At 46.0% G+C, this 27,618-nt stretch overlaps 1 protein-coding gene across 1 annotated transcript in view; it reads left to right on the forward strand.

Moving 5' to 3' along the window:
- Dclk3 (doublecortin like kinase 3) overlaps nucleotides 1-17,922 on the forward strand; it is a 59,126-nt gene extending 41,204 nt beyond the window's left edge. Inside the window, exons 3-5 of the mRNA XM_021173300.3 lie at nucleotides 10,819-10,951; nucleotides 13,082-13,249; nucleotides 16,851-17,922. Of these exons, the coding sequence (XP_021028959.1) occupies nucleotides 10,819-10,951; nucleotides 13,082-13,249; nucleotides 16,851-16,996 (447 nt within the window). The 3' untranslated portion in view covers nucleotides 16,997-17,922. The remainder of the gene's footprint in view (nucleotides 1-10,818; nucleotides 10,952-13,081; nucleotides 13,250-16,850) is intronic.
- Nucleotides 17,923-27,618: the final 9,696 nt, after the last annotated feature.

A 27,618-nucleotide genomic window follows, 5' to 3' on the forward strand; every position in this document is an offset into this window, starting at 1 on the left:
TTCCAAATGTCTGTAATTTCAATTCCAGGGGTTCCAATGTCCTCTCCTTGCCTCTTTGGGCACCAGGCATCTACGTGGTATACAGATAAACATGCAGGCAAAATACCCATGCACATAAGCAAATGAATTATTTTAAAATGAATCACAGCTTTATTTCTGGGTTGTGTGCTGAGGGATGCAGGTGGCAGGTGGCTATGAGCTGCCGCCTTCCCAGGGGGACAACTTGGAGGATGGGTTTTCTCTTTCTGCCCTATGGGTCCTGAGGAAGGCACTCAGGTGCTCAGACTTAGTGGCAGGCATTCTTTTACCCAAGTGAGCCGTTTCATCAGCTGTGATGAAACGTGAGCAAAAGCAAACTAGGAAGGAGGGGGCTTATTTGGCTTACAAATCCTGGGTGGTAGTCCACTGAAGAGGGAACTCAAGGCAGGAGCCTGGAGGCCGTGACCGAAACAAAGACCACAGAGGGGTGCTGCTTCCTGGCTTGCTCTCCCTGGGTTTCTCAGTCTGTTTCTCATACAACACAGAACTATGTGCCCAGAAGTGGCTCCTCTCACAGTGGCCTAGGCCCTCGTACTTCAGTCATTAATCAAGAAAATGCCCTATAGATTTGCCCATGGGCAACCCAATGGTGACATTTTCTCAGTTGAGATTCTTTTCCCAAATAACTCTAGGTTTTTCTTTCTCTCTCTCTCTCTCTCTTTTTTTTTTTGTCAAGTCAACAAACCTGACCAGTACATAGTCCAATATTCAAATTAAAAATATTTATCTTCATCATCATCATCATCATGTGCATGAGCTGTGCATGTGTGTATATGCTGTGCATGTGTGTATATGCTGTGCATGTGTGTATATGCTGTGCACCCGGCATGATGTGCCCATGCAAGTCAGAGGTTAACTTTCGAGAGATGGTTCTCTCCTTCCATCTTGTTGGAGTCGTTTTTGTTACTGCTTCTGTGTTCTACAAGGCAGCTGCTCCTGGAGCTTCCAGATACTTCCCTACCGTGCTGCAGTCGTGCTGGGATTCCACATGTCTGGATTTTTATATTATTTCCATAGATTTCAGTCACATCATTAGGCTCGCACAGGTCTTTTTACCCACAGAGTCATCTTCCGTGGCTCTACATTTCCTTCCATTTCTTCCTTCTCTCCCCGTAAAGACAGGTCCATGAAAGCAGGCACAATTTTATTCAGACTCTACCACGGAACCGAGAACGGTTTTGCTACATGGAGGACAGTTAACAGACATGCGTCGGATGCCATCATTCACTGCTGTCTGGGAAACAGCAAACACTCCATTTGTTGCTGATATCATCGAGATCAGCACATTGAAAGGACCATGGTGCCCAGGCATTTATCATGAAGGGCCACTCAGAGCCTAGTTTGCTTCAGACGAAGCAATAGCAGATGAGACAGTTATGCCAATAAGTCACATTTCTTTTTTTCCGGACAGGGCAAAGGGGCCAGGAACGGAGTGTGCTCTTTTTAATTCTCCAGGCTGCAGAGCTGTGTCTGTGAACTGCCCCCACGAGTGAGCAGGCTGAAGGCAGACTGAGTCAAGCTCATTTTCCGGTGAAATGAGGTTTATGTTGTCCATTAACTCAGGTCCTCCTGTTTTTGCCAACTTTAATAGAATTGCAAGAATAATTTGGCTGTCTGCCTGCATGGTCTGAATTAGCCTCCGATAACTCTCTCGGTGGAAACTGAATTTTTATATTCGCTGGTGTTCTTGTCCCTTCTCTATTGCTTTAAAAAAAAAACACCTTTATTATTATTATTATTATCAAAAATTTTTTGGCTAATATATTCACTGACGTATCCCAGACTTGCCTCAAGCTTGCTGCGTAGCCCGAGGATGACCCTGAACATCTTGCCTCCATCTCGCTTGTGCTGGGGTTATAGGCGTGTGCCACACCTGATTTATGGGAATGAAGGCAGGATTCCAGCGTGCTAGGCATGTGCGCTGCAAACTGAGTTACAGGCCCCATTATTCGGTCTTTTTGTTGTTTCTGTCTTCTGGGTCTGAATGGAGGCATTTTCCCCACTTGATGACCAGACTCTGAGCAGAGTCTTTGTTCTTTCCTTTGCTGTTTTTCCTGAACCCTTTAAGCAGGAGCGATTCTTCCGAGAGCTCTGGGTAGGTCCTGTGAGCTGGGCGTTCCCTACACATGCCGACTAAGGCAGTCCACCAGTTACCCACGCCCACGGTTTCCACATGCGAGATTAGGGGTACCTAGGGATTATTTTTACTTGGGGACAGTTGGTTTACCTTGTATTTTCTGACCAGGACAACGTCCTGGGATCTGTCTGTGGCTCAGCTTGTTCTCACCGTGCGAGGGATGGACCAGGCAGCAGTGTGTCACTGGAGAGTGAGCTCCGTGGCTGGTTGAGAATGGGAAGTTGCTCTGGGAAGTAGAAACTGTAAAGGTGATGGGTTCAGTGTAGACAAATATCTCTGAGAGGTTAAGCAGATGCAGATCTTTGTAGAATTAAATATCACAGCTGAGATCTTTTAGTGGTTTGAGGCAGTGGGGTGTGTGTGTGTGGAGAGAGAGAGAGAGAGAGAGAGAGAGAGAGGGGGGGGTAATGGCAAACTATAGATTAGCTGTAATTTTTCTTTTTAAAAGTTTTCATCATTCATATTTACATGCATGCATACAACATATTAGGAGCAGATTCATCTCCTACAAGCATCTTGTCCCCTCCTGATGCTGCTCACTCTATTCTTCCCGACTAGTCTCTCTCCCTGCCATATTTATATATTTTTTATATGTGTGTATACTTGTATGTGTGTACAAGTCTTGTGTGGGTGAATAGCTATAGTATTTTCAGCTCAACACACAATCTGTTCATGGCTACCAGACCAGTTGGCATTTAGAACTTTTTTTGATTTTGATTAAAAAAAAAAAAAAGGTCTGTTTTATTCTCTCCGAATAAACTTTGGTTGGCATCAGGACCTCCGAAACCTGTGACATCACATCGGCGGGACCCACAGACCTTTTCCCAAGGCAACAGCCACCATATTCTCAGAATCCACTTGGCTCACCTCCCACCTTTACCAGTGTTACATCATTACCCATACATAAAGAAAGCTCCCTCCCATCTTTTTCTCTCTCTTCCCCACTTCTCTTTATGCTGCCATCTTCCTTGCCCCTCTCTCTCCCAATAAACCTCTTACATGTGGAACTGTTTTGGCCTGGTGTGCTATGTTCAGACTCAAGCTGCTATTCTAATACATCAAATTTTATGCATGCACAAGTATATATACATGTGCGTGTGTGTACATATGTACATGTACAGCTTCAAAAACAGCAGAAAGCTGTGTGTGAGCCATCTTTTGGGTACGAGGTAGTGCCTTGCTCTTCCTGGGTGATCTGTCGGTGATCATTTGTTGAAACAGGTGTCTATCACACTCATGAAACACGTTTGTCCTTTTTCAGCCTAAGTCAGTTTGGCATATCATGTCTAGAGTCTAAACGTTATCCACTGCTAGGCTTTTGGTTTTCTTCAGACAAAGATGAGGCTTCTGCTGGACTTGACAACTTCTGTTGTCTGGGCTTAGACGGATACCATTTCCGAGCTTGTTGATAGAGAATAATTATGTTGCAAATGTGTTTGGTTTTTCCAAGATTCAGTATTCACCATTGTTGCCATGGTGACCAGCATCCATCAGTTGGTGTTCTTCACTTACCTACATGTGCTGTCAAATCAACACTTCCTTTCTTTAAGAGATGGCTGCTGGCTCTCTATTAGACCTCTCTTTGCTAAGCCTGGGGGATGCTTATTTTAACACCAACTTCTGACTGACTGAGCAATGGATTGTAAGTGCAGCTGCTTTTTACAGACATTTTCTGTGCACACCGAAAACTCTTAATGAATGTAGCTGCTTCTCATGATGTTTTAATCAACAGAAATATTTACATCTGATAATTAGGCCCGGGAGTAATGTTTCAGGTCTCCTGTATGGCAAGTTCATCTGGTCGCACTGATCTCATTTCCTGATATTAGGATTCTTCTACCCTTAGGGTTATTTAGACTCCTGAGATCTTGCAAAGAAAGTTTTAATTATGAGACTTTCCAGCTTGCAGAAATATCCATGTTAATTGCTTCTTCTGCCTATATGAGGTCCCCTGGAGGGAATGGGATTGTGTTGACTGAATCCCAGGGAAGGAGGGAGGAAGCCACAGGAGCCTGAGAAAAGGTGGTAATTAGACTAGCTCACCCAGGATGGGGAGTGTACAGGCCAGGTATCCTCAGCCAAGACATCTGTGTGAGCGGGCTGTGATGGAAGGGACGTTAGGCTCAGGCAGATTCCAGAATCATCTCCTCCAGTGGGGGTTGGGGGGGGGGAGAGTCGAGTCTTCTTCAGGGGAGGAGCTGGGAGGGGTGAGATGGGCTGGCGATCAGTTGCTCCTCTCCCTGACGTGTGGAGTGCCGCCTTTCCCGGGTCTTGTCACTGTTCCCAGGTGCTACAGCTTTGAGTGCTTGGAGTAGCAGAAATGGAAGTGGCATGGTAGGGACAGGTCACAGCTTGGGTGAAGACAAAGTCAGATCCTTTCTCATTGGTTCCAGGATGAAGTAGGCTTGTCTGGCCATCTCACTACTGACTATGGCTGGGACTGCACACTGGTAAGTATGTGTTCTTGAGGGTGATAAGGAAAGCCTCGGGCGAGAAGGACTTACAGGGTGAGAAGGACCCACACATCTCTTGCCCATTCTTCTTCTGACATAAACGGCTTCCACCATTTTGTTGACCTTAATTCTCCATGTCCTTTTCCCCTCTCCCTTCTGCTACGATATGCAAGTTGGTCTCAGTGGTAGCAATTCTCCGTGATCCACAGGCATTTCTTCTACCAGCTCTAACTCTCTCTCCTAAGCTAGAAGCTAGGCATGCACTCCTGTTTTCTTATTAATGCCCCACGCATTAACAATTTTAAACACTGGTAATAACCACGGCGGCGCATCTCATCAGGTCAGACTTCATGAAATTAAGAAACACAGATTTCAGCAATAACATGGAGTCACAAGAGACAGAGTTAGACGAAACAGGGCTTTAGTCCAGGTCATTTTGTTAGCGAATGCTAGCGATATCTTGTGGCCACCTTCCTAGGAGAATGTGTTCTCGGGAGCCCTTTGAAGATTGGAGATTGAATTTCTCAAGATTCTTTGAGTTGGAGAAAGCAGCTAAGTAGATCTCTTCTGTGAGTTTCTGAGATCTAGCTCTCCCTAGGCTCGGTTGCTTCTGGAAGAGCCTGATTCATCTTCTGGAAGGCCTGTCTGTTGGGGGTGAGGTAAGGTCAGGGGAGGAAGCAGGGAGGGGGGCTGGGACTGAGGCAAGCTCCCTGTTGTGTTTTGGCATTCAGCTGAAGTGAATGGGGCAGGTGACCCTCCCTGTGGATGGCTTGGGATGGTGGGCAAGGAGAGAGGACTCTGGTGTCCTGACCTGCAGCTAGTTAGTGTGCAACTCATCTTTTTGATGGAGGAAGAAGACTCCAGGGTAATTATTGCAGCGTGAGCTTGACTGAGTTCAGGGGACCAGGGATGGTGAAAATATGCATGTAGTAGATACAGATATCTGTTTCAAGATGCATAATGCATGTGTGTGTGTGTGTGAAGGAGATCACAAAATTGAACAGTTGCTGAAGGGGTGTGTAGAAATGGACTGTGTGTTTTTTAAGTGGGGAGGTTTGGCTGTGTGGTGATGGAGCCAGTCTACGGGCTGGGGAACTGACTCCCAGAGAGAGCAGCGGGGCGAGTGAGTGGGAAGCCGCTGTTCTCATCTTTGATTCTCATCTTCCTTCTCCAGTGACACAGCGGTGATGGGAAGTACAGAGAAATATGAAGCTATCAGATTCAATTTAGGAAACAAGGCTGTCTGACTGTCCTCCTTCAGCAGGCTGCCCTCAGCTAAAAACACAAGTGGCCTAGAGGCTGCTGTGCTCTGGCCTGCATGGCTCCCTGGCCTGGCCATTTTCAGACACCCTTTGTTTTTGTTGATCGTCCTTTCCCACACCCCTCCCCAGAACCCCCATCCTCCTCTTGCTGGTCCCCCTCCTCCTGGGTATTTTATTACTTTCTTTACCTCCTGCCTCTTGCTCCCCAGGGAGCCTCTTTTCCTCCCCTGGTATGACCTGTACTCACCCTCTCTACACACACATACAAATATGGAAGTCTAGGATCTGTATTGGAGAAAACATGTGCCATTTATTTTTCTGAGTCTAGGTTGCTTTGTCTAATGGAATAATACCCAGTTCTGTTTATTTTTTTCTACCAATGTCATGATCCCATTCTTCCTATGGCTGCATAAAGTATTGTTGTGTAATGAGCCACATTTTCATTCCTGTTCTTTGGATGATGGACACCTAGGCTGATCCCATTTCCTGGCTACTGTGAACAGCATGGCTGTAAATGTGATGGTCAGGGGATCACGGTGCCTTTCATGTCCCAGTGTCAATTAGTTTGTGGCACTGGCATTTTGATATGATGTGGCTTCTAAGATAAGATCACTTCAGTCCTTGTTAGTTGGAAATGTGCTTTGGAAGGAAACGGCCTAAAGAACCGTGAAGATTCAAGCAGGAATTTAGCAGAGATAAACAGGCCTCTTCCAAGCCTCCTGTTGAAGGGTGCCTGGTTGCTGGTCTGTACTCTGCTGCCCCCTTCTGCTTAGAGATTAAATGTACATTTTAGATTTTATTTATTAAGGCTTGTTTGCTTGTTTGTTTTGGAGATAGGGTCTTCTTTGCTGTACAGTGGAAAGTGGCCTGGAATTCTCTACCTTCCTCAGTGCTAGGCTTACAGGCGTGCACATCATAACTGACTGCATAACCGTGCTTAAATTGATGAACTGTGGAAGGGCAGAGTGGAGGCCAATTGCTGACAACATAAAGATCTCTCTTGAGGGACAGGGATGTAACTCAGTTGATAGAGTACTGGATGCATGGAGCCCTGGGTTTGATCCCTAGCACTGTGTTAACTAAGCATGGTGGTGCACACCTATAATTCCAGAACTTGGGATCTGGAAGTGGGAGGATCAGGAGTTCAAGGTCATCCTGAGCTACCTGGTTTGCTCTACATGATACCCTAACTAAAAAAAAAAATTTTTTTTTCTTCTTGAGATTTTGAACTTGAAGTTTTGGGGCACATATGGAGTTATCCAATCCTTCCATCACTAATGCAGACCACCTGGATTCCAAGTAGGACACTCTGGTGTGCCTGGAAAGGGGGGGCATAGACAGACAGACCAGTCAGTCATTCATGCTGTGTGCAGCCATCACTTAATATACTGTCTGTCAGAGGCCTGGATCAGCCCAGCAAGAACATGGCTTAGAACAGCAGGGTTTGATAAACTTGGAGATGTGGGTTGGGGGTAAGCTGATTCACAGGCAAGTAGATCCAGGGCAGGACGGCTTCCAAACCCAGGGAAGCCAGAAAGGCTTCTTGAGACATAGACATTGAAGTGGACATTTAATGGGGCTTTGGCTGCTTGGCCATTTGAGAGTCCTGAGTGTTCCCTATCTCCACAGCCGAAACCAAACCACATAAAGGACTTGCCAGGAGTCCTGGGATCATAACTTAGAGAATTCGAAAAGCCAGTTTGGGGTTGGCGTGAGGTGGGCGATTCATGGTCCTTGCTTCCCATCTTTGGAAAGGATGCATCCCTATTTACTGTCATCCCAGAGGGGATACTGAGAAAGCAGATAGGGATGGACTCATGGGTCAGCAGGAATGGATATGTGATGAACTGGTGTCTGGTGGAGAGATGTGTTAGACAAGTTTCCTGTTTGGGTGGAGGTCTGACTTGAAGGTAAGACAGGTGTTAAGGTGAAGCAATATATTAAGGTGCCAAAACACTCACACATGGCAAAGCCTTAAGTGGAATGAAGCTGTTTGCATAGCGAAGCCAGCGACAGCCTAGAGAAGGGATGAGGAGACAGGTCACTGGGTAAAAGTGCTTGCTGTGAAGGCAAGAGGACCTGAGTTCAAATCCTTGGGACCCACATAAATGCTGGCCATGACTGTGCACCTATAATCGATGTGTTGGAGAACAGAGACAAGTGGGTACCAGGAACTTGCTGGCCAGCCAGCCTAGCTGAAACTAAGTTCAATGAGAGATCTGTCTTATTAAATAAGATGGAGGGGTGGGGCAGCCAGTGTCCTCATCCTTGCATGGATATCTGTATCTACACAATACATACCTGTATCTACACAATACATACCTGTATCTACACAGGTACATGCCAGATGTATTGCCTCTCACAAAAAATAAATAGATAAACACAGAAGAAAATAATAATAGACAATACTGAGACTAGTAAAGAAACCATGCCAGTAGAACCGGAGTCTTTAATACACCAGTCCTTCCCAGCAATGGGCGGTGTTCCAGGTGGGAAAAGCTGAACTCTGAAGAAACAAGAACGTGATATTATGTTTTAGACAGGCTCGTAGAGTCATTTAAAACTGATGTGCTGTTTTGAAGACATATACAGGACACCAAACATAAGACAATCTTAGATAAAAGCTTGAGTTTCTGGGGTAGGCTTTGGAATTGTGGGTTTCCAATTACTTTTTTTGATAGAAGCACCCATTTTATTTTGATGTATTGAATTGGCTAGATACTTTTGATTCTGATCATTTGGCTAGAAATATTTGCAAATATTTTTGCGGGGAACATTTTTTTCTCAACAATTCTGTAGTCATATGATGGTTGGAGACGGTCCATCTGGCAGTTCCATATGGAATTGCCAACACTATTTTGTGTTCCTTTCCTTCCCAACTAGACTTTCTAGCCCAAATTATTCCATTGTCTCTTTCAGGCTGCATCTGCCTCTGTGCACAGAGTGAGCAGAACTGGGCTTTGGGTCCGAAACTATGGTTTGTTCTTGGCCAGGTTAACTTAGGAGCCAGTGATGTGAAGAGGCTTGGAAGGGGGCTGCAGGACACCCTTACTGGGATTCCCAGGTTCTCTAGCATGGAAATGGATCCGGAATACACAGATAGTGGTAGAAACAGAGAGAGTTTATTAAGGAAGAAAAGCACTTTATAGAATGGAAATGAGCCGGAGTTAGGTAAGGGTCAGAAGCCCAGTGGCTCCCGGATGGGCAGGCAGGGACGTGTGCACCACATTCCATGCTTTCTTAGCTGTCAGCCTTGTTGGGTTTTTCAGTCTTCCCCTTTGTCATTGTTTCTGCTCATATACCAGTCTTGACCTGGACTCAGCAATTAAGATACATGCAGCTTGTGGAGACGTCAGTTCTGAGGTTGGGGGAGGTGGGGTGGGGGTGGGGGCAGGAACCTCATGTGTGACACTATGATGTCATCAGGATCTCCCTCAAGCTGCATGCATTTTGAACTTGGAGCAAGACGGTACTGGGTTTGACCCTCATCCTTTGCTCCGTGTGGAGTGTAACGTACATTTGTTTATCTGTAGCGGGGTGGGAGCATGTGCTGCCATCCTATGTGGAGGGTAGAGTCAGGTTCTCTCTCTTCCCACCCTATGGTTCGATACCCACTGAGCCATCTCACTGTCCCTCTAGACCACTGCTTGTTCTTAGTTTATGTTCAGAGTGCCAGGACTCCTTGTTAGAACACAGTGGTGTCTGGTGGAAATGGTTTCCATCTGCTCTGTCCAGCACGGTACCCAACTCACATGTGCCCAGTGCAGCTGAGAAACTGAGCTTTAATCAATGAATTCTTAACATCGCATTTGATAACACATGAAGCTGAACTGGATTGTTCAGTGAGTCTGACTCTGGTCCTTTGGTTGAAAATGTCAGCAGCTACTTTGACTTGGATGCACACACACACTACTGTCTCAGTGTCCCTGGTTGTGCACACACACACATACTACTGTCTCAGTGTTTCTGGTTGTATACACACACTACTGTCTCAGTGTCCCTGGTTGCACACATACACACACACATACACACACACACACACACACACACACACACTACTGTCTCAGTGTCCCTGGTTGCACACACACACACACACACACACACACACACACACACACACTACTGTCTCAGTGTCCCTGGTTGCACACATACACACACACACACACACACACACACACACACACTACTGTCTCAGTGTCCCTGGTTGCACACATACACACACACACACACACACACACACACACACACACACACACACTACTGTCTCAGTGTCCCTGGTTGCACACATACACACACACATACACACACACACACACACACACACACACACACACACTACTGTCTCAGTGTCCCTGGTTGCACACACACACTACTGTCTCAGTGTCCCTGGTTTTACACACACACACACACACACACACACACACACACACTCACACCTGTCTCAGTGTCCCAGGTTGCACACACACACACACACACACACACACTCACACCTGTCTCAGTGTCCCTGGTTGCACACATACACTATTGTCTCAGTGTCCTAGGGTGCACACACAGACTATGGTCTCAGTGTCCCAGGTTGCACACACACACACACACACACACACACACACACTACTGTCTCAGTGTCACTGATTACACACACACACACTCACACCTGTCTCAGTGTCCCTGGTTGCACACATACACTATTGTCTCAGTGTCCTAGGGTGCACACACAGACTATGGTCTCAGTGTCCCAGGTTGTGCGCACACACACACACACACACACACACACACACACACACACACACTACTGTCTCAGTGTCCCAGGTTGTACACATACACACACACACACACACACACACACACACACACACACTACTGCCTCAGTGTTCCTTCTTTACTTCCATCGCAGTTTTAATGCTTTGAACCTTTTGATCCCTTCTAGGTTCAGCGAAACGAAGACAAGTCTATCACCTTGAAGCTGGCTGATTTTGGCTTGGCCAAATATGTGGTGAGGCCTATATTTACTGTGTGTGGGACGCCAACATATGTAGCTCCTGAAATTCTTTCTGAGAAAGGTAAGTGTTACCTTTTGCTCTTTGGTACTTAAGCTTTGCAATTGACAAATGCCTTACTTAGTGTTTCCAGCAAGGACCTGTTACAAAATCTCAGAGAGCTGGAACTCAGGCTTGATAAATATTTATTTATTTGTTTATTTATTTATTTAATTGTTCACTTGCTTATTTAATTGTATGCATGCATGCATCTTTCTCTCTCTCTCAGTCTCCATCTCTGTCTTCATCTCTGTCACTGGCTCCCTCTCCCTGCCCCTCCTCTGTGTGTATGTGTGCGTGTGTAGGCAGGACAATGACAAAAAATAGAACGGGGGAGAAATCTACTCAACGAAGGCCATTTGTACCCAGGTCTAACACTATGGGGGAAAATGGAAACATTTCTTATGCTAAAAGTTTAAAAATTCCTTGGTGAACTTCCCTTCAAAGGCAAAAGAGATCTCATTTCAGACTTCACAAATATCCATTCTTCATTTGTATAGATTCCAGTGAACTACTTTGGCAAAATAAACAGAAAATATTCAGAAGATAAATTGCTGTGGCATTATGAAGTGAATTTACCCGTTAGCTGAGATAGAGATTCTGGGTGGCTTGAAAGCTTGGTCATGGGTGGAAGGCAAGGGTAGTTCCCAGGAGCTGTGAGGAGGAGACAGAGCTTGCGTGAGGTTACAGTGGAGACTTGAGACTAGTCTTACTGCCTTTAGAGTCAGTGGGTTGGGTAGGTGGAGCCTAGACTTATCCCAAGCAGGAAGTGTTTAGATTTTGAATGACAGGTGTCTGAGAACAGTGGAAGACATAGGACAGTGTAATGCAAGCAAAGATGAATTAGATAAGAGACAAAGCAAATTAGTGTGAGTGTGTGGGGAAAGCACACCGGCTAAAATGGGGTGTTGGGAAAAAGTTCTCTGAGGAAATGAGGTGGGAGGAGTTAAATTTTCATCACACCGATCAAGAGACATCGGCACAGACCCACACTGTTGTCCTGTCGGCAAGGAAGGGATGACCTGGATCAATGTATCATATTGGGATTCTTCCATCTGATGGCTAAACTGGTCAGCTGGTGGCTCTGCCGTGACATCAGAGTAGGGACACTTAAGCTCTGATTCAGGGAAGTCACAGGTAGGAGGGAAGGCAGTCAGGAGAGAGCTGGGCTGCATGGAAGATGGGATTGGATTAGGGACGCACAAGTTACAGAGGCAAAGGGAAAATCTTAAGAGGCAAAAGAATCTGTCCCTTAAGAATCAACAGTCCTTGAGAATTGAACACTCATCACTGAGCTGTCCCCAAAGGGGCCATCAGGAACTTTATTTGCTTTAGGCTCTTGCTGACTTGTGTCTTGATAAACCTGCCCCAAGGCTTCTAATGTCCATTTAAAGCTGCCTGTTGTGTTTACTCCTAAAGGTGAGCAGTCAGAAAGTTCTTGAAAATGTGTCTATGCCTGTGTAGGGAGGTACATAGGTGATGTACATAGAAATCTCAACTGGATGTCACTGTTCCAGTTCCATCCTGTTCCTATGGCACATACCATGAGCAAAAGTCACTTAGGTAAGGAAAAGGCTTATTTTATCTTGCACTTCCAGGTCACAGTCATTCACTTATGGAAGTCTGGGTGGGCATGCAAGGCAGGAACCTGGAGGCAGTCTGCTTGCTACTCCAGCCAGAGAACTCACTCACAACCAAGGCATTCTGCAGAACCCAAGGAAGAATGATGCTTGATAGCTTGCTCATGGACTCACATTTAACTAGTTTTCTTATTCATCTCAAGCCTAAGGATGGTACTGCCCATAGAGGGCTTGGCTATTTTACCCACATCAATTAATAATCAAGACAGTTCTCTACAGATATTGTTCGTAGGCTCACATTCAACTGGGACCCCCTCCTTAGGGAAGTCTAGGCTATGTCAAGTTGACAATTATAGCTAACTAGGACAATTACATTGTATAACTCATCTCTAAAGAGTTACATTATAATCAGTTGCTGCATTTGTTACTTTTATTTATTTATTTATTTATTTGCAACAAAACACCAGACAAAAGCAACTGAAGGGAGGAAGGATCTTTTGCTTTTGCTGTTGTTGCGCAGTTCAAGAGATGAGAGTTTCTCACCTTTGATCTGCCTGTCTCTGTGTTCTTGAAGGTTACGGCCTGGAGGTGGACATGTGGGCAGCCGGTGTGATCCTGTACATCCTCTTGTGTGGCTTCCCCCCTTTCCGAAGTCCCGAGAGGGACCAAGATGAGCTCTTCAACATCATCCAAGTGGGCCAGTTTGAGTTCCTCTCTCCTTACTGGGACAACATTTCTGATGGTGAGATTTAGGGGTTCCCTGTAATCAGAAGGAAGGCTATGGGCCTCTTCCTGCTCCTTTAAAGAGTGGTCTGGAGAGGTATTTGGAGGGTGTGGGTGAAGTTTGAGTGGTACTCAACGGTCCTTACACATAAATGAGAAACTGGGAGGAGTCTCTGTTTAGATGTGGTCTTCCAGTCTGGGATGCTCTTGGGGTTTAGAAGGGATATGCTATGTTACCTTTTTCTGGGAGAGATATTTATTGTCCTGAGCATGGTATGCCAGTAACATAGTTAAACACATACACTTGTGTCTCCTCCCACCATGGCAGAACTTAGTAAGTAAAAATAAATGTACAAAGCAATCTTAATGGTAGCAATTTGCCAGATTGGTAATTGGGTCAAGGTTAACACAGGTTCTTTTTATTCGAATCTTAATTACTAATATTAACTCTCATATCACATATCACAGGGTAACCACACACACACACACACACACACACACACACACACACTGAATAGATGCACAGGATTAAAGGGGGTTGCAGCAGAATTTCATGAAGTTTCAGAAGTAGGAAGCTAGGAATGTAAGTGGAATCTGTATTGATAAGCCAAGGAACCCAAGGAGACAGTTACAAGGCCGCCAATGCCAGTCAGGCTGCTGTGACTCATGGGGTTTGAGAGTGAAGTTGTGGTGTTGAGTTTAGATAAGAGGTTGAAACACAGGATTGGGTCTGTGGCTAGAGCTGGTGGATGGATACATGGCAGGTCCAGACAGGCAAATAGGAGGATGGGCAGGTAGGCAGTACCAGCAGTGCGGACAGGGCTGAACTGAACCCCAGGGACAGCTGGGAACACTCTCCCTGTTGGCCCTTGAAGCACATTCCAGGTATCAGATGACAGGTTGGTGGGGACTCTTGCCATTAGGCACTTTGGTCCAAATTAGGGTGTTGTACCCTTTCTCAGGCTGGTGTGTTCATGTCCTTGGGCCTTGTTTTCTTGATATGATCTTAATACTCTCATGTTACCCGATGGACTCAGTTCACTCCAATTTATTTCAAAGTGGCACATTTTCTACTCCTGGAAATAAGTAACAGGCCTGTGCCTCATGACTGGTGCTGGGCAAATGGTCCCAATGAAGTGTTCACCTAGGTGTACAGCCTTCCTCTATTCTCAAATTGGAGTCAAAATCTACTTATAAAATGGAATCTCTCAGGGCAAGGCACAGTCTGAAAAAGCCATTGGTTTCATTAATACGGAGCACCATGCGGCCTGGTTTCAATAGACAAGACCAAACGTCTATCTACTCCAGATCTACCCAAAGACAGACCAAAGCAACAATTCCATAAAAGAGGGGCTTGGGGGACCAGTGAGTTTATTGAATTTACTTAAATAGTATGGGTGAAGGGTAACTTTCAGGAACAAGGGTGAACCCAACCTGGTTGCATCACTGAAGAGTCCTACCCCATCATGGGTGATGAGCTTGTGGAAGATGCATTACGGAATCAGCCTTTCTGTCAGCTTTCTTTTTCTGTATACTCTAGCCCCTCCCAAGATCACTTGTAGTTGGGGGCAGGGTGAAGGAAGTAATGGCTGGACTCCCAACGCTGGTTCCTTCTCTTCCCTCCTTCTGCTAGAAGCCATCAGTAGCTACCGCCATCGGTGAGCCACCTACCCAAGTACTGTTCTGCTCGGTTGGTTGCAATGGTTACTTAGACTAACGTGATCTGCACTTCAAACTGGCCATTGGATGATTAGGTTAAAAAAGCCTTATTATGACAGGATGATGCAGAATCTGCCCTGCTTGAACCAGGCAGAACAGGAGAAGTCTGTGGCTTCTGGACGCTAGACATTGCTGGAAGGGCACATGGGAGGGGTTGACGGGTGTGGGAATGGCTGGTAACTGAATTAGAGGCACCTTTCAATAAGGGAGAGAAGCTGGGTGTTTTCTTCTGTGTACCATGAATCAGGAGGGAAAGGCTGCAGAGTGGGTTGGGAGGGCAGAGGGTGTTCTTTTGTCTGCGTGCCCACTACTCTGTCTGATAGTTAGGTTTGGGGGTGGGGAGAGAGGTGAATGTCAAGAGAGAATGAAGTCACGTTGAAGCATGACACAGTGGAGATCTGAAGCAAGAGGCTCCAAGGCCCACCAGACAAAGACAGTTTCTATCTACATTTAAAGGTTTCTGGGGAGGGGAAACGGGGGCTGGAGAGAAGGGGGTTCCCTACGCTGTGTGACTGCCTTCAGGTTGCCTTTGATTCCCAGGCAGGGGAGAGGGGGCTAGGTCTTTAGCGAAAGGGCAGGAAGGCTTGCAGCTGCTGCGGGTCTCTTTGCAGCAGCTGGATGTGACCTGTCAACCTTACACTGCGGTGGGGCAGGTCCTTTCCCTGTGGCACCTGTGGAGTAAGGGTGGGTGAGGGGTGGAAGGTGGGATCTGCCTTCTAATGCCTGATCCATCTCCCTAGGATCAGCATGGACTTGAGCAGGAAGTGGAATTCATTTGATTTCATGTTAATGACTTCTTAGGTTTCTTTACTTGTCTCTCAGTTTCGTTAGTACTGAAATAGCATATTTATTAACTTAGAAAAGGGAACATCTTTTATTTAGAAGTTTGTTAGTTTGTTGTAAAACTTTAAAATACGGAGAGGTGGTGCTCACTCTCTGTCTCCTTGGCCTGGGTGTGTGGATGTTAGAAGTGGGTCCTGCACAGCTGTGCTCCTTAGCCCCGGTCACACACAGCCATTCCAACTGTGACTTATTTCAGAATCAATAGAATAAGGTCTTACTACTCAGCACCACTAGTCAGATTTCTCTTCTCCCTTCTCCTTGTCTTTCTTTTTCATTTCTTCTTCCCTTTCCTTCCCTATATCATTTTCTCCTTCTTCCTCCCCCTTTTCTTTTTCCTGCAGCCTTTCATTCCCCTTTCTTCTTCTCCCCTTCTTTTCCTCCTCTCTCCCATCCACTGTTGTTTCCTTCCTCTTTCTCTTCTTCTTCCTCTTTCTTTGTCCTTTTCTTCTTTCTTCCCACCTTTTTCTTCCTTTCCTTTCTTTTCTGTTTTCCTCTCTCTCCCTCCTTGTCCTCCTCTTCCTCCTCGTCCTCCTTGTCCTCCTCTTCCTCCTCTTCCTCTTCCTCTTCCTCCTCCTCCTCCTCCTCTTCTTCTTCTTCTTCTTCCCTCCTCCTCCTCCTCCTCCTCCTCCTCCTCCTTCTTCTTCTTCTTCTTCTTCTTCTCTCTCTCTCTCTCTCTCTCTCTCTCTCTCTCTCTCTCTCTCTCTCTCTCTCTCTCTCTCTCTCTCTCCCTCTCTCAGACTGGACCTCACTCTGTAGCCCAGGCTATATCTGGGAGCTCACTATGTAACTGTAGCTCACCTACACTAGCCTCAGCCTCAAGTAATCCTGCTTTAGTTTATCCTGATTGCTAATGCACAGTGGTCGTGAGGGGCTGGAATAGGTCTGGGACTTTTCTGCCTTCTGTCATGTTGCCCTGGACAAGGAAAGCTTATTAGTCCTCCCCATCCCCACAGTGCTAATGCGGATGTGTGGGCCCCTACCTCATGTGTTGGAAGGAGGGAACTCCTCAGAGCTACCCTCATTCACCATGCTTTCCCCAATTTCTCCCCTTTCTACAGCTGCCAAAGATCTGGTGAGAAATTTGCTGGAGGTGGACCCTAAGAAGCGGTACACGGCCGAACAGGTCCTACAGCATCCCTGGATTGAGATGGTTGGGCATCCCAACACAGGGAACTCACAGAAGGAGGAGTCACCCAACAGTTAGGATCACTTCCAGAGCCAGCACAAGAAGGTTGCAGAGCAGATGCCATAATCCTGCCTGGGACATCTGTCCAGCCTGGTCTCCTTGAGGACAGAGAAGAGAGGGGATGTCTAGTCTACAAGCAAGGCTGTGCAAGACCCTTCTCCACAGAGTTAGGGAAGGAGAAGAGCCACCTGGCATATTTTAAAGAGTGTTTGAAAGTAATGTTCTAATGTTGAATGATGTATGATATTTTTAGATTTGTATATCTGAAGTCTTTAATACCTTTTGGGTAAGAATTGCTATGAATGAGGAATTTTGATAATAATGACAGATTCTGTTTTCTCCTTGTATTCACATCCATGGTAGGCTACAGGAGTGTGCTTCACATCGCTCAAGCTCCCCCACACAATGAATGAGGTGATTTCTGGCTTTTTTTTTATCTCAATAAAACACAATGAATAACAGAGAAAGATCTGCCTTGTTCAATGGTGGGGAGAGCTGAGGAAGTAGTTCAACCCAGCTGTGTTTTAACCTTTGACAAAGAGACCAATACATATGGTTCTATGAACTGAAATTCCTTGGAAAAAAAACCCAACATTTTTTTTTTAAATAATCTGCAGGTTGACTGATTAGAACTTCATGATTATGGAGAATTGGAATGTAAAGATTGAGAGTCAAAAATTACCTTGGGTTATCTTCCATCCCCTTAATAGCCATGTATCACCAAACTGTATGTCCAACCTAACAGATAAAACTGTTGGAACGTATTAACTCAGCTGAGCACTAGCTTCTACTAACCCAAAGCTAAGATGTGATAGCGCCCAAAGCCTGCAGAAGAGACATCTCCGCTTTGCTGTAAGCTGCCTGCCTGACTACACCACCAGTATATTTGGTAAATTCATTGATCTGAGACTTTGTTTTATCTGACGATAATAAGAATAATAAAATCATGTAACCATTTCTAGGATGGGGTGTGTCATTTAGGACAACATGAATGAAAGCTGCCAAGTTATGGTCACTCATGTAATTTCACTCACACTAATTTCTGTTTGGTACAAGAGCTGTGTTTTGTGTTGACAATTCTCATACTACTTTACAGATGGAGAAGCCAGGGCATAGGATGGCCTGATCTGCCCATGCTTAGTTTACAGTGGAGGTGGACCTCAGTGTTGAGTGATCCCGCACCCCCTGTTCTTGTCCCTAGCTTCTATTCTTGTTGTATTAATTTTACTGGGGACTTAAAGAAGCATTGATTCCCCATTAGGTAGAGAGGGAAGAGGGATTTGAGGGAGGAGAAATAAGGAATTACTATCCCATTACCAGAAAGGCATGAGCTCTCCACGAAGGGCTTATAATACTTCTAATACACACTCTCCACATTATGGAGAGGACCAGGCTGTGCCCTGTGATGTGGGGAGATGCATGTATGAGGAGATGCTCTCTTGTAGCATGTTGTGTGTATTCCTGTGTATGTGTGTGTGTGTGTGTGTGTGTGCAGGTGCACCTGCATGTAGAAGCCTGATGACACCCTTAGATGTTGTTCCTTAAGTATATCCATCTCGAGTTTTGAGACCCTGGCCTGGAACTCATCAAATAGCCTAGACTGGCTAGCCAGTGATCCCTAGATATATAGCCACATGTCATACTTTCCAGCACTGAAATTACAAATGCACTATCATGCCTAGCTTTAACATGGGTTCTGGGCATTGAACTCAGGACCCCGTGCTTGTAAGGTAAGAGCTTTACAGACTGAGCCACCATCTCAGGTCACCTGCAGGAACTACACAGAACTCTGGTGAAAAGAACCATGGTCAAAAGACTTGAGAAATCATAACAGAAGGAATTCAGACATCTTGCTTCCATGTTTCTGCTCCCCACGGGCGGGACTTAGTTCTTTACTTTCCAGCTGTGGCCCCTGGCTGCTCCTCACATGTACTCTTGAAGAAGCAGAAGCAAAAACATTTGAAACAAAACAGAACTAGAAGAGCCTCTCTTTCCCCAAAGACATCAGTGAATCTAATTCTATTCTTAGCAAATGCCCAAAGCCAAACCTTCAGACTCAAGAGGGCAATTCCTTTTGCCGTGCACCTCACTTCAAAGCTCCCCCAAGCGGGAATCATCATTAGGAGACCATCCAAGGCTGAGCAGAGCCGCAGAGCGATTCTGCCTGGATCAAATGGCTTCAGCTCTGCACCTGCCAGGCGGACACTTTGAACTGCTTCTCTTGGCTCTCGCAGTCCTACAAGCACTGCTCAAGGGCTGAATATTTGTCTCTCCTCAGCTTGGCTGTCACTTTGGAAAGGAAGGGGCCTATTTACTTCTTGTAAGGTGACCCACATTTCCTGGCTTTATCCCTTTTCTTTTTCCTTTTCTCCTCTCCCCTCCCTTCTCCTCCTCTCCCCTCCTTCTTCCTTCCCTTTCCTCCCCCTTTGCTTCCTTCCTTCCCCTCTCCTCTCCTCCCCTCTTACCCTCTCCCCCTCCTCCACTTCCTCTCCTCCCTTTTCTTTCTCTTCTGTTTCCTTTCCCCTACTGTCTCTTCCCCTTCACCCCTTCTCCCTTTTTCTTTTCCCCTTCCTTGTCTTTCACTGTTCCTCTTTCAGTGTTTCTGTCTCTGTCTTTCTTCCTTTCTTTTAGAGACAGGGCCCTTCTCTGTAGCCCAGTCGGGCTTGGAACCCACTCTATAACTCAGGCTGGCCTCACAATAACCTTATTGTCGGCCCTCTCTTGGCCAGAGCAGTAGCAGCAGCTGTGCGGGCACACATCTCCACATGCTTACTTCTCAAGCACTTGCCTGACACAGCCCCCAGGCATGCTACTTCTCTCTGGGAATCACAGCTTTTGACCTAGGTTCAGATGGGCATCCTCATCCCTCCCTTTCCCCACTGCAGGACAGCTGACTTGGCAGCCCATAGGGTGTGACCCAGAATGAAGAACAGATGCCATGGTGACACTTAGGTGCTGGGAGCCCCCCAGCCTGGAGCAGGTTGAAATGAGACACAGTCAGACTCAGGTGTGGCTTTAAAGACTGATGGTCTCAGATGTTCTAGCTCTCTAACTATACTAAATGCCTGTTGATGGCTTCTAAAAGGTCCTAAAAACTTTCTTGCTTTTCCTGAGGGGTAAAAGCACTGGCTTAGGCGATTAACCCCTGTAGCTTAATGTGGGGAGGGCAGGAGAAATAAGTAAAGTCGCCTTTGTTCTATCTCTGCAGGAACTGCCCAGCTCTAACTTCCAGCCTACTAGGTGAAGTCATAGGAAGAAAAGGGGGTGCACTGGAAAGTGGTTTTAGCTTTTATTTCTAAGTTCTAAAAAGTTTCCTATGAAAGCTCTAAAAGAAAAAGGGGGAAGGGGCTTCTAAGAAAAAGGGGATTAACAGAATCTAAAAAAGTGGGACAAGGAGAATTCTAAGGAAGGGGGGATAAGGAGAATGCTCTCCTCGCTTTGTCCTCAGCACCTACACATCTTTCAGAATACATGATCACATGGTAAAAAGTTCATCACAAGTCTACACATAAATTCAAATCATAAATCGAATAAGAACGTTAAAACAGAGAATGTTTACATGCATATCCACTAGGAGTAAGTTTCTGGCTAAACATCCATCACCTGTCACAGCTCCACAGGTTCAAGGAGAGTTAAAAGCCATAACTAAGTTATTGGTGAAGTTTTGTATGGATAAACCCAGTCAATATTTTATCTTCTGTCCTAGCACCTATAATAGTTAGCTTCTTTTTTATGACCTTTGGTTAATGAATTTTACAGCCTCTTGAAATATACTCTAAGTTGCAAAATGTCTGCTTACTATCTCAGAAGCAATTAACTCATGACACTAAAGACTGGCAGAGTTCTCATTGCAGTTTTGACTGTCAGAAAGGATTTAATAGGGGTGTTAGTAAAAGAACCTAATAATGACCATAAATTTAGGAATTCTTGTAGGATCATCATTAAGGTTTAAGAAACCATCTATTTGTCTATATAGCATCACTGCAAGGCAGTACATCTTTGTAGATCTTCAGAGATCTGCTCAAAAGGGTGAGTTAATACCTAGTGATTGTTATATATGTTTAATAATAACATGAAGAGAGTATTAATAGCAGGAATACTTCCTAAAATGGATTTCTCTTGGGCCTTGTCTATCAGAGCTATGTTGTAGATATTAATCCAAGGCAGACCCATCTCAGAAAGATCACCTGCTAGTTATTAGCTTGTTGGTTCCTGACACTTGGGGGGTAGAAATAGGAACACCAGTCATTTCCTGCCCACTACAAAATCCCATCGCTCTCCCCTGCTGGAGATGTCTGGCTCATATGATCTGCTGTCACCACCAGATCTGGTGACAGGAGAAATGGGTTCTTTTGGCTCTCAACTCAAGACCCAGGCCATCATGGCAGGAAAGTCAAAGCAGCAGGAACTTAGAGCACATGCTCACGCCACATGCACAGTCAGGACAGAGATAGCACAACCAGACATAGCTGGTTGAACTGGAGGTGGACATTTGGCACATCCAGCCAGGCAAACATTATTCCCCAGAATTTGGGAACAGATCCTAGTCTCTCAGCTCTGTGGAAACCACACAAGCATGGGGAACCTGGAGCTGGTGGATCAGGGACACCCATGTTACTGTCTCAACAAACAAGCAAAAAAAAAAAAAAAAAAAAAAACCAACCCAAACAACAACAAAAAATAAACAAAAAAAATAAACAAAACAAAAAAAACCCCAACCCAACCCAACCCAGACCAATAACAACAACACTCATCCAGCCAACCAACCAGTTCGAGTCTGTGGTAGATTGTACAGTTTATCTGCATCTCTACTGGCCTTCCTATGCTTTGTTGTTTCTGAGAGAAGACTACACCTTCCTGCCTTAAGGAAGTCATATGATTTGCCTTAGCCAATGGGATTCAAGCACTTAAGTCTATGCCCAGAGGGATTAGGTTTAATTGCACGTTCAGCTTGGTCCCAGAGCTTCTGCCATCTACCACAAAAAGAGCATGCCCTGGGAATTCCTGGGTCAAAGAAGACAGACCCTTAGAAGGGATCAGAAGCTGGCCTGTACACAGGAACAAAGCGGCCCTATCTGACCTCCAGAACTACCAAGGAGAACAACAGATGGATGTAATTATGAGCCATGGGAACATGGGGGCTGTGAGACATTGTAATCAGCCCTAACCGGACTCATGGTGAGTCCCTTTAGAGGTAGAAAATTCTAGTAAGCCATTTATAACGACTAATGCTGATTGCCAATTAACAGAATCTAGAACATCTGGTGATGGGCCTCTGGGCATTTTGTGGGTATATTATCTTGATTACACTGAGGTGGGAAGACATGCTCACTGTGGGCAGCACAGCTTCCTGGGTTGGGACCTTGGGATGTAAAGATGGGAAAGGAAACTTAAGCAGTGGCCGTCCTCTCTGTCCTGACTGTGCATGTGGGGTGAGCATGTGCTCTAGGTTCCTGCTGCTTTGACTTTCCTGCCATGATGGCCTGGGTCTTGAGTTGAGAGCCAAAAGAACCCATTTCTCCTGTCAGTTTCTTTTTACCAGGGCATTTTATTACAGCAACAGGAAAAGGAAACAAGAAATTCCTCCATATGAACTTTATCCATCTACCTATCCATCCACACCAAATAGCAGTGAATGTGTGTGTGTGTGTGTGTGTGTGTGTGTGTGTATGAGAGAAATATAGAGAGAGGAGAGACAGAGGAAACAGAGACATAGACACACACTCTCACACACACACAGAGATGGACACAGAAACACACAGACAAAGAGAGGGGAGAAACAGAGAGCAATGCACACAGAAATAGAAAGAGATGGAGAGAAAGAATGTTGTATGACTTCTGGAGAGACACAAACAGATACAACAATGGCAAACTAGAGAAGTGATTCTGTCTCAGTCTAGCTTGGTGATCAGTTAGCTGATTAGGGTTATTTCCAGGAGTATGGATGAAGAGTTACTTACAAGAGCATGTGTGTCTCAAAGGTGGCTGCATGGCCGAAGAATCCATTGCAGCATAAGGGATAACTCTGGGAAGCTACATCACCGGAGTTCCCTGCACACGTTGCAGGCAGCTCTCCCGGAGTCCACCTCCTCATCCCTCCCTCTGTTGCTTACCACTTGTAAACATAATCTTACATTTTAGATAGCATGTACCTGAGTCTTGTAACTTTAGTAACTTTCCTAGCTGTGGAAGTTTAGTTTTAAGTCTTTTGAACCTCCCTTCCTCCATCCCTCCTTCTTTCCCCCCTCCTTCCCTCTCTCCTTTTCTCCCTCCCGACCTCTTTCTCTCCCTCCCTCCCTTTAAGGGGAATGTTTCAATTCAGAGGAAATAGCTACACAGTAGTCAGAGAGACAGAGACACAGATACACATAGAGGCAGAGAAACAGGAGAACAAACTAGAAAGAATGAAACCATTTTATACTCTGTAAGTTAAATATTACAGACAACAGGAGTGCACCTTTCTTGTCTTTTCTTCCCTTTCTTTCTTTCTTTCTTTCTTTCTTTCTTTCTTTCTTTCTTTCTTTCTTTCTTTCTTTCTTTCTTTCTTTCTTTCTTTTCTCTCTCTCTCTCTCTCTCTCTCTCTCTCTCTCTCTCTCTCTCTCTCTTCAACACAGGGTTTCTTGAAACCCTGATGGGACACACTCGCTCCATTTCTATGGCCAGTGTGAAGCGTGTAGCTGAATTCTTGGGCCTCTGTTGATGTGAATGCCTCCGAAGACATTAGCTGACCTCTGGCAGAATTTCCCACTATCCCCTAAAATGCAAAATAAACCCTACGTTGGAATAAAACTTTCTCTATTATCAGTGTGATACTTGGTGTGTATTTGTGTTAACATATTTTCTTTGGATTATTTAGACAACAAACACCCTCAAATCATTTAAAAATCTTGCAGAGAACTTGATTATGTTGATGAGGAAGGACAAACTGGACTTTCCATATTTGAGCAGCAGGTGGCGCTCCTGGCATTTGGAATCGCATTGGCGCAGCGGCTGAGCGCGCTGGTGGAGGATGCAGTTTGCTGCTGGCGCATTGCAGTGGGCAGGTGACGCATTTTATTAACTTCATGTTTTGCTTGAGACAAGGTCTTGTTACATAGCCATGTTGGTGTCAAACTTGTAATTCTCCAGCCTCAGCCACCTCAGTATTGGGGTAATCGGTGTGTACCCCACTGGAGTATTGGGTCATCCACATACATTCCAGGCAGGAGGCTGGGCTACTGTTGAGCCTTTGGACTATGTTCTGTATTTGTTCTTTTCAGAGTGAAAAGTAGTTCTAGTTCCAGTCTGGTGGTGGACGGTTTAGTGGGGCAGATCTTTAGACGCTCCTGGATACAAGCAGTTTCCTACGCCGTTCTGTCATCTGGATGCTGGTGGGTAGCCCTAGTGGCAGGGTGAGAATAAGGAGGTCTGTGTTCACGAAAAGGGACCGGAATCAGTGCGTGGGGGAATCGTACCTGGAGGAAGTGACGTGGAGGTCATGAGGTGGCTGTGTGGCCTTGACTGGGTTTTGCTTTGGGAGTCACTTGGAACAGCAGCCTCTTCTTTGCGACACATTTACAGGACGCATTACTTGCATAGTTTAGGGCAGGCACCCCGCGTTTTCCTGTAGAGGCTGGATAGAGTTGTAAACTTGGAAGTGAAGGATCACTGGACTCACGCTCACCCTTTACAGGGAATCATCCAGTGCCCAGAAAACACCCAATGATATCAACGTAAAGATGGAAAGGTTTATTTTTATTTTGACTTCTGGTTTAGCCGCGGTGGGGCCGTGAAGCCGCCGGCCACGTTGTGTCATAAGTTAGGAAGCAGAGATGGATGCCGACGCTCCTCTCCCTTCCTCCCTTTCTCTGCTGAATTCAGTCCAGGACCTCAGACCGTAGGGTAGCATTATCTACACTCTCTTTTATTCGCCAGACTAAGACGCCCCCCCAAACCACCTCCCCAACCCCCCCCCCCGGTCCCCCCTCCCCTCAAGGGCATCTCAGCATCTGTCCTTGGTAGCTAGAGTTCAGATACCTGGCCAATGCTCACCCAGCAAAAGGACAAAGCAAAGCTTGCATTTCAGTCCTTACTCCTGAGGTTCTGGTCTCAGTCTCTATTTTATATGAACCCGGGACCTTTCTGTTTCCAGGGATAGGTAGCTGCTGAGACTGCCCCATTGTCCACCCCTAGGGCACCACAGGATCTGGTGAGGCCAGGTGCCTTGGCATTGGGTTCCTGGGTCCCTAGCTCTTTTTGCCCTGTTATTACCTAAGGTCTTAGGACCTCCACATGTCTCACTGTCTGATGACTGAGAGGTTTAGAGATGCTCCTGAGAGCAGTGACTCTGCCTGGCACTGTCGTTCAGCAGCCCCTCCCCCAGCTCTGGGACATCACTATCTCCTCATTGCTAAGGCAGGAAAAGGACAAACTTTGACCCCCAAGTTGGTTCTTCAACTTTTTTTTTGCAAAACATCCTAAAGGCCAAGGAACCCAAAGAGCACCTACAGGAACCCAAGGAGACAGAGGCAACTGGAAGCAGAGAAAGCTAGAGGCTTACAATGAGCCTCCCAGCTGTGGGTCTGCAGAGCCTACTGACCTGCTTTGCCTGCACTGAAGTGGGCAAAGTAGACTACACTAAAGCAGACTACAGAGCACTTTCCAGAACACCGTGTCTGTCTTGTCTGTCAGGATTATTCTGGTTAGGATTGTAAATGATCATGGCTATTGTGAACACTTCTAGCTGGAGGTACTAGTGCCCTATCCTTAACTAAGTAAAGAATCTCTGTGGACATCCTAAGAAGAATCTGAAATGTGTGTGTGTTTCTGTGCCCACGCGCGTGTGTGTTTGTGTGTGGCTGTGTGTGTGTGTGCCTCTGTGTGTGTCTGTGTGTGTGTTTGTGTGTGCCTCTGTGTGTGTGTATGTACAGGTGAGTGTGGAGCCAGAGGATAGCCTCAGGCCCTGTCTACTTTGTCATTTGAGACAAGGTCTCTCAATTGACCTGGGGTCCTATAGGCTGGCCAGCTAATGGGCCCCAGGACCCACCTGCTCCTACCTCTTCAGTGATGAGATGCAAGTATGCACCACCACGTGCAGCTCCTTAGAAGGGGTTCTTGGCTTGAGTTCAGATCTGAATGCTTGCATGGTGAGCGTTTTATTGCCCCGGAGTTCAGACTTAATCTATCTTAGCCAAGAAGCTGAGTAAATTACTTTATTTGAAATTGAACTAGGGTTTTTTGAGTTTTCCCTCACTACCAGGGCCGGTGACATCCTGACAAATGAGCAAGGGTGAACAGGTAGGTATTCCTGATAGACTTCAGGCTGGGCAGCCTGGCAGCTCACCAAATAGCCACCAGGTGGCACTGCAGACAGCACTGCAGGCCACCTTTCCCGTGTGAGTAGCTGAGCCAAGGCTGGCCTTGGAAGTAGCATTGCTTGGATCAGGAAGGGTAGAGTTTTGCTTGTGCACAACAATGCCTAGCTGCTCATGCTCCTGACCTTGTACCCTAGGGCCTGTAGCTATTATTGGTTTCTGACGAATGCTTTTCTGACAATCTGGCTTAGCATCTTTCTCATTTTCTGCCTTGCTGGGTTTAATGTCTCAAATCGGGATATTTCTGTCTGACAGATAAGGACTGTATCATCAGAACAAGATGTTCTTGCGTGTGGTGATAAAAAGCCTCTACAGTGCTTGGCCCTGGCATAGCCTGATTCCATCCCAGGGCAGGGTGAAAGCCAGGGTGGGTGGGCCAGGGGCCAGGGTGGGCAGTGCTGGAGTCAGAGGTGAAGAGGACTTCAGAGGAGGGGCTGTCACGAGAAAAGGCTCACAGTCGGAAGGATGCTTAAGGTTGGAGAGGGGCTGCAGAAGGAGCTTAGGAACAGACGTTCACAGAAAAGTACAAGCATGCTATTTGCATTTTTAAAATGTCTGCTCTGCTATAGACACTGAGCAAGCCAGAGAGACGTGTTCTCAATGTTAAGAGGGATCTGTCAGATTACTTCTTGGAAACAGGTTTTCTGGGTTCAGTAGGGCACACATTTGGGTTGTATTTGCTGTTGGGGATTCTTCCGCAGGGTGGCAGGCAGGTGATGTGGAGCCAGCTGTAAGCTACGGCCACACCCGAGGGCTGCCACATCCGAGGGGTTTGAGTCCTTTGGGTTTATTTGTGCTTATTCTCTGAGAGAAGGAGGGAAAGGAGAGAGGGCGTGAGATAGAAATTGAGATAGATAAATAGAGAGAAAAAGAAGGTTGGGCTTGGACATCAGCCCAAGAGCATCAGTCTTTCTCTCCTTCTTTCCTCTTGTACTTTTTTCTTTTCTCTTCCATCTCTTTCTCTCTCCCTTCTTCCCTCCCCACTGCTCTTTCTTTCTCTCACCCACAGCTCCAACTCTTGGGTCGGGAAACGATTAGATCAGGCTAACTTAGAACTGGCCAGCATGAAGGAAGAGATAAGATCTTCAGATTGAAATGCTCATATTGTACATTCTTTCCCCCTAATAGCAGCTGCTGACAGACAAGAGACCTGTGTACCGCTGCAACCTTTAAAAATAGCTAAGGGTCAGCCAACATCTTAAGATTAGAAAACTAAAATGTGCTAGACATATCCAAAACATCGATTCTATTGATCATAACCCTGGAGCTGTGTTTCCACATGCTGAA

The sequence above is a fragment of the Mus caroli genome, unplaced genomic scaffold (assembly GCF_978045245.1).
Source record: "Mus caroli unplaced genomic scaffold, Mus_caroli_1 scaffold_11, whole genome shotgun sequence".
Lineage (NCBI taxonomy): Eukaryota > Metazoa > Chordata > Mammalia > Rodentia > Muridae > Mus > Mus caroli.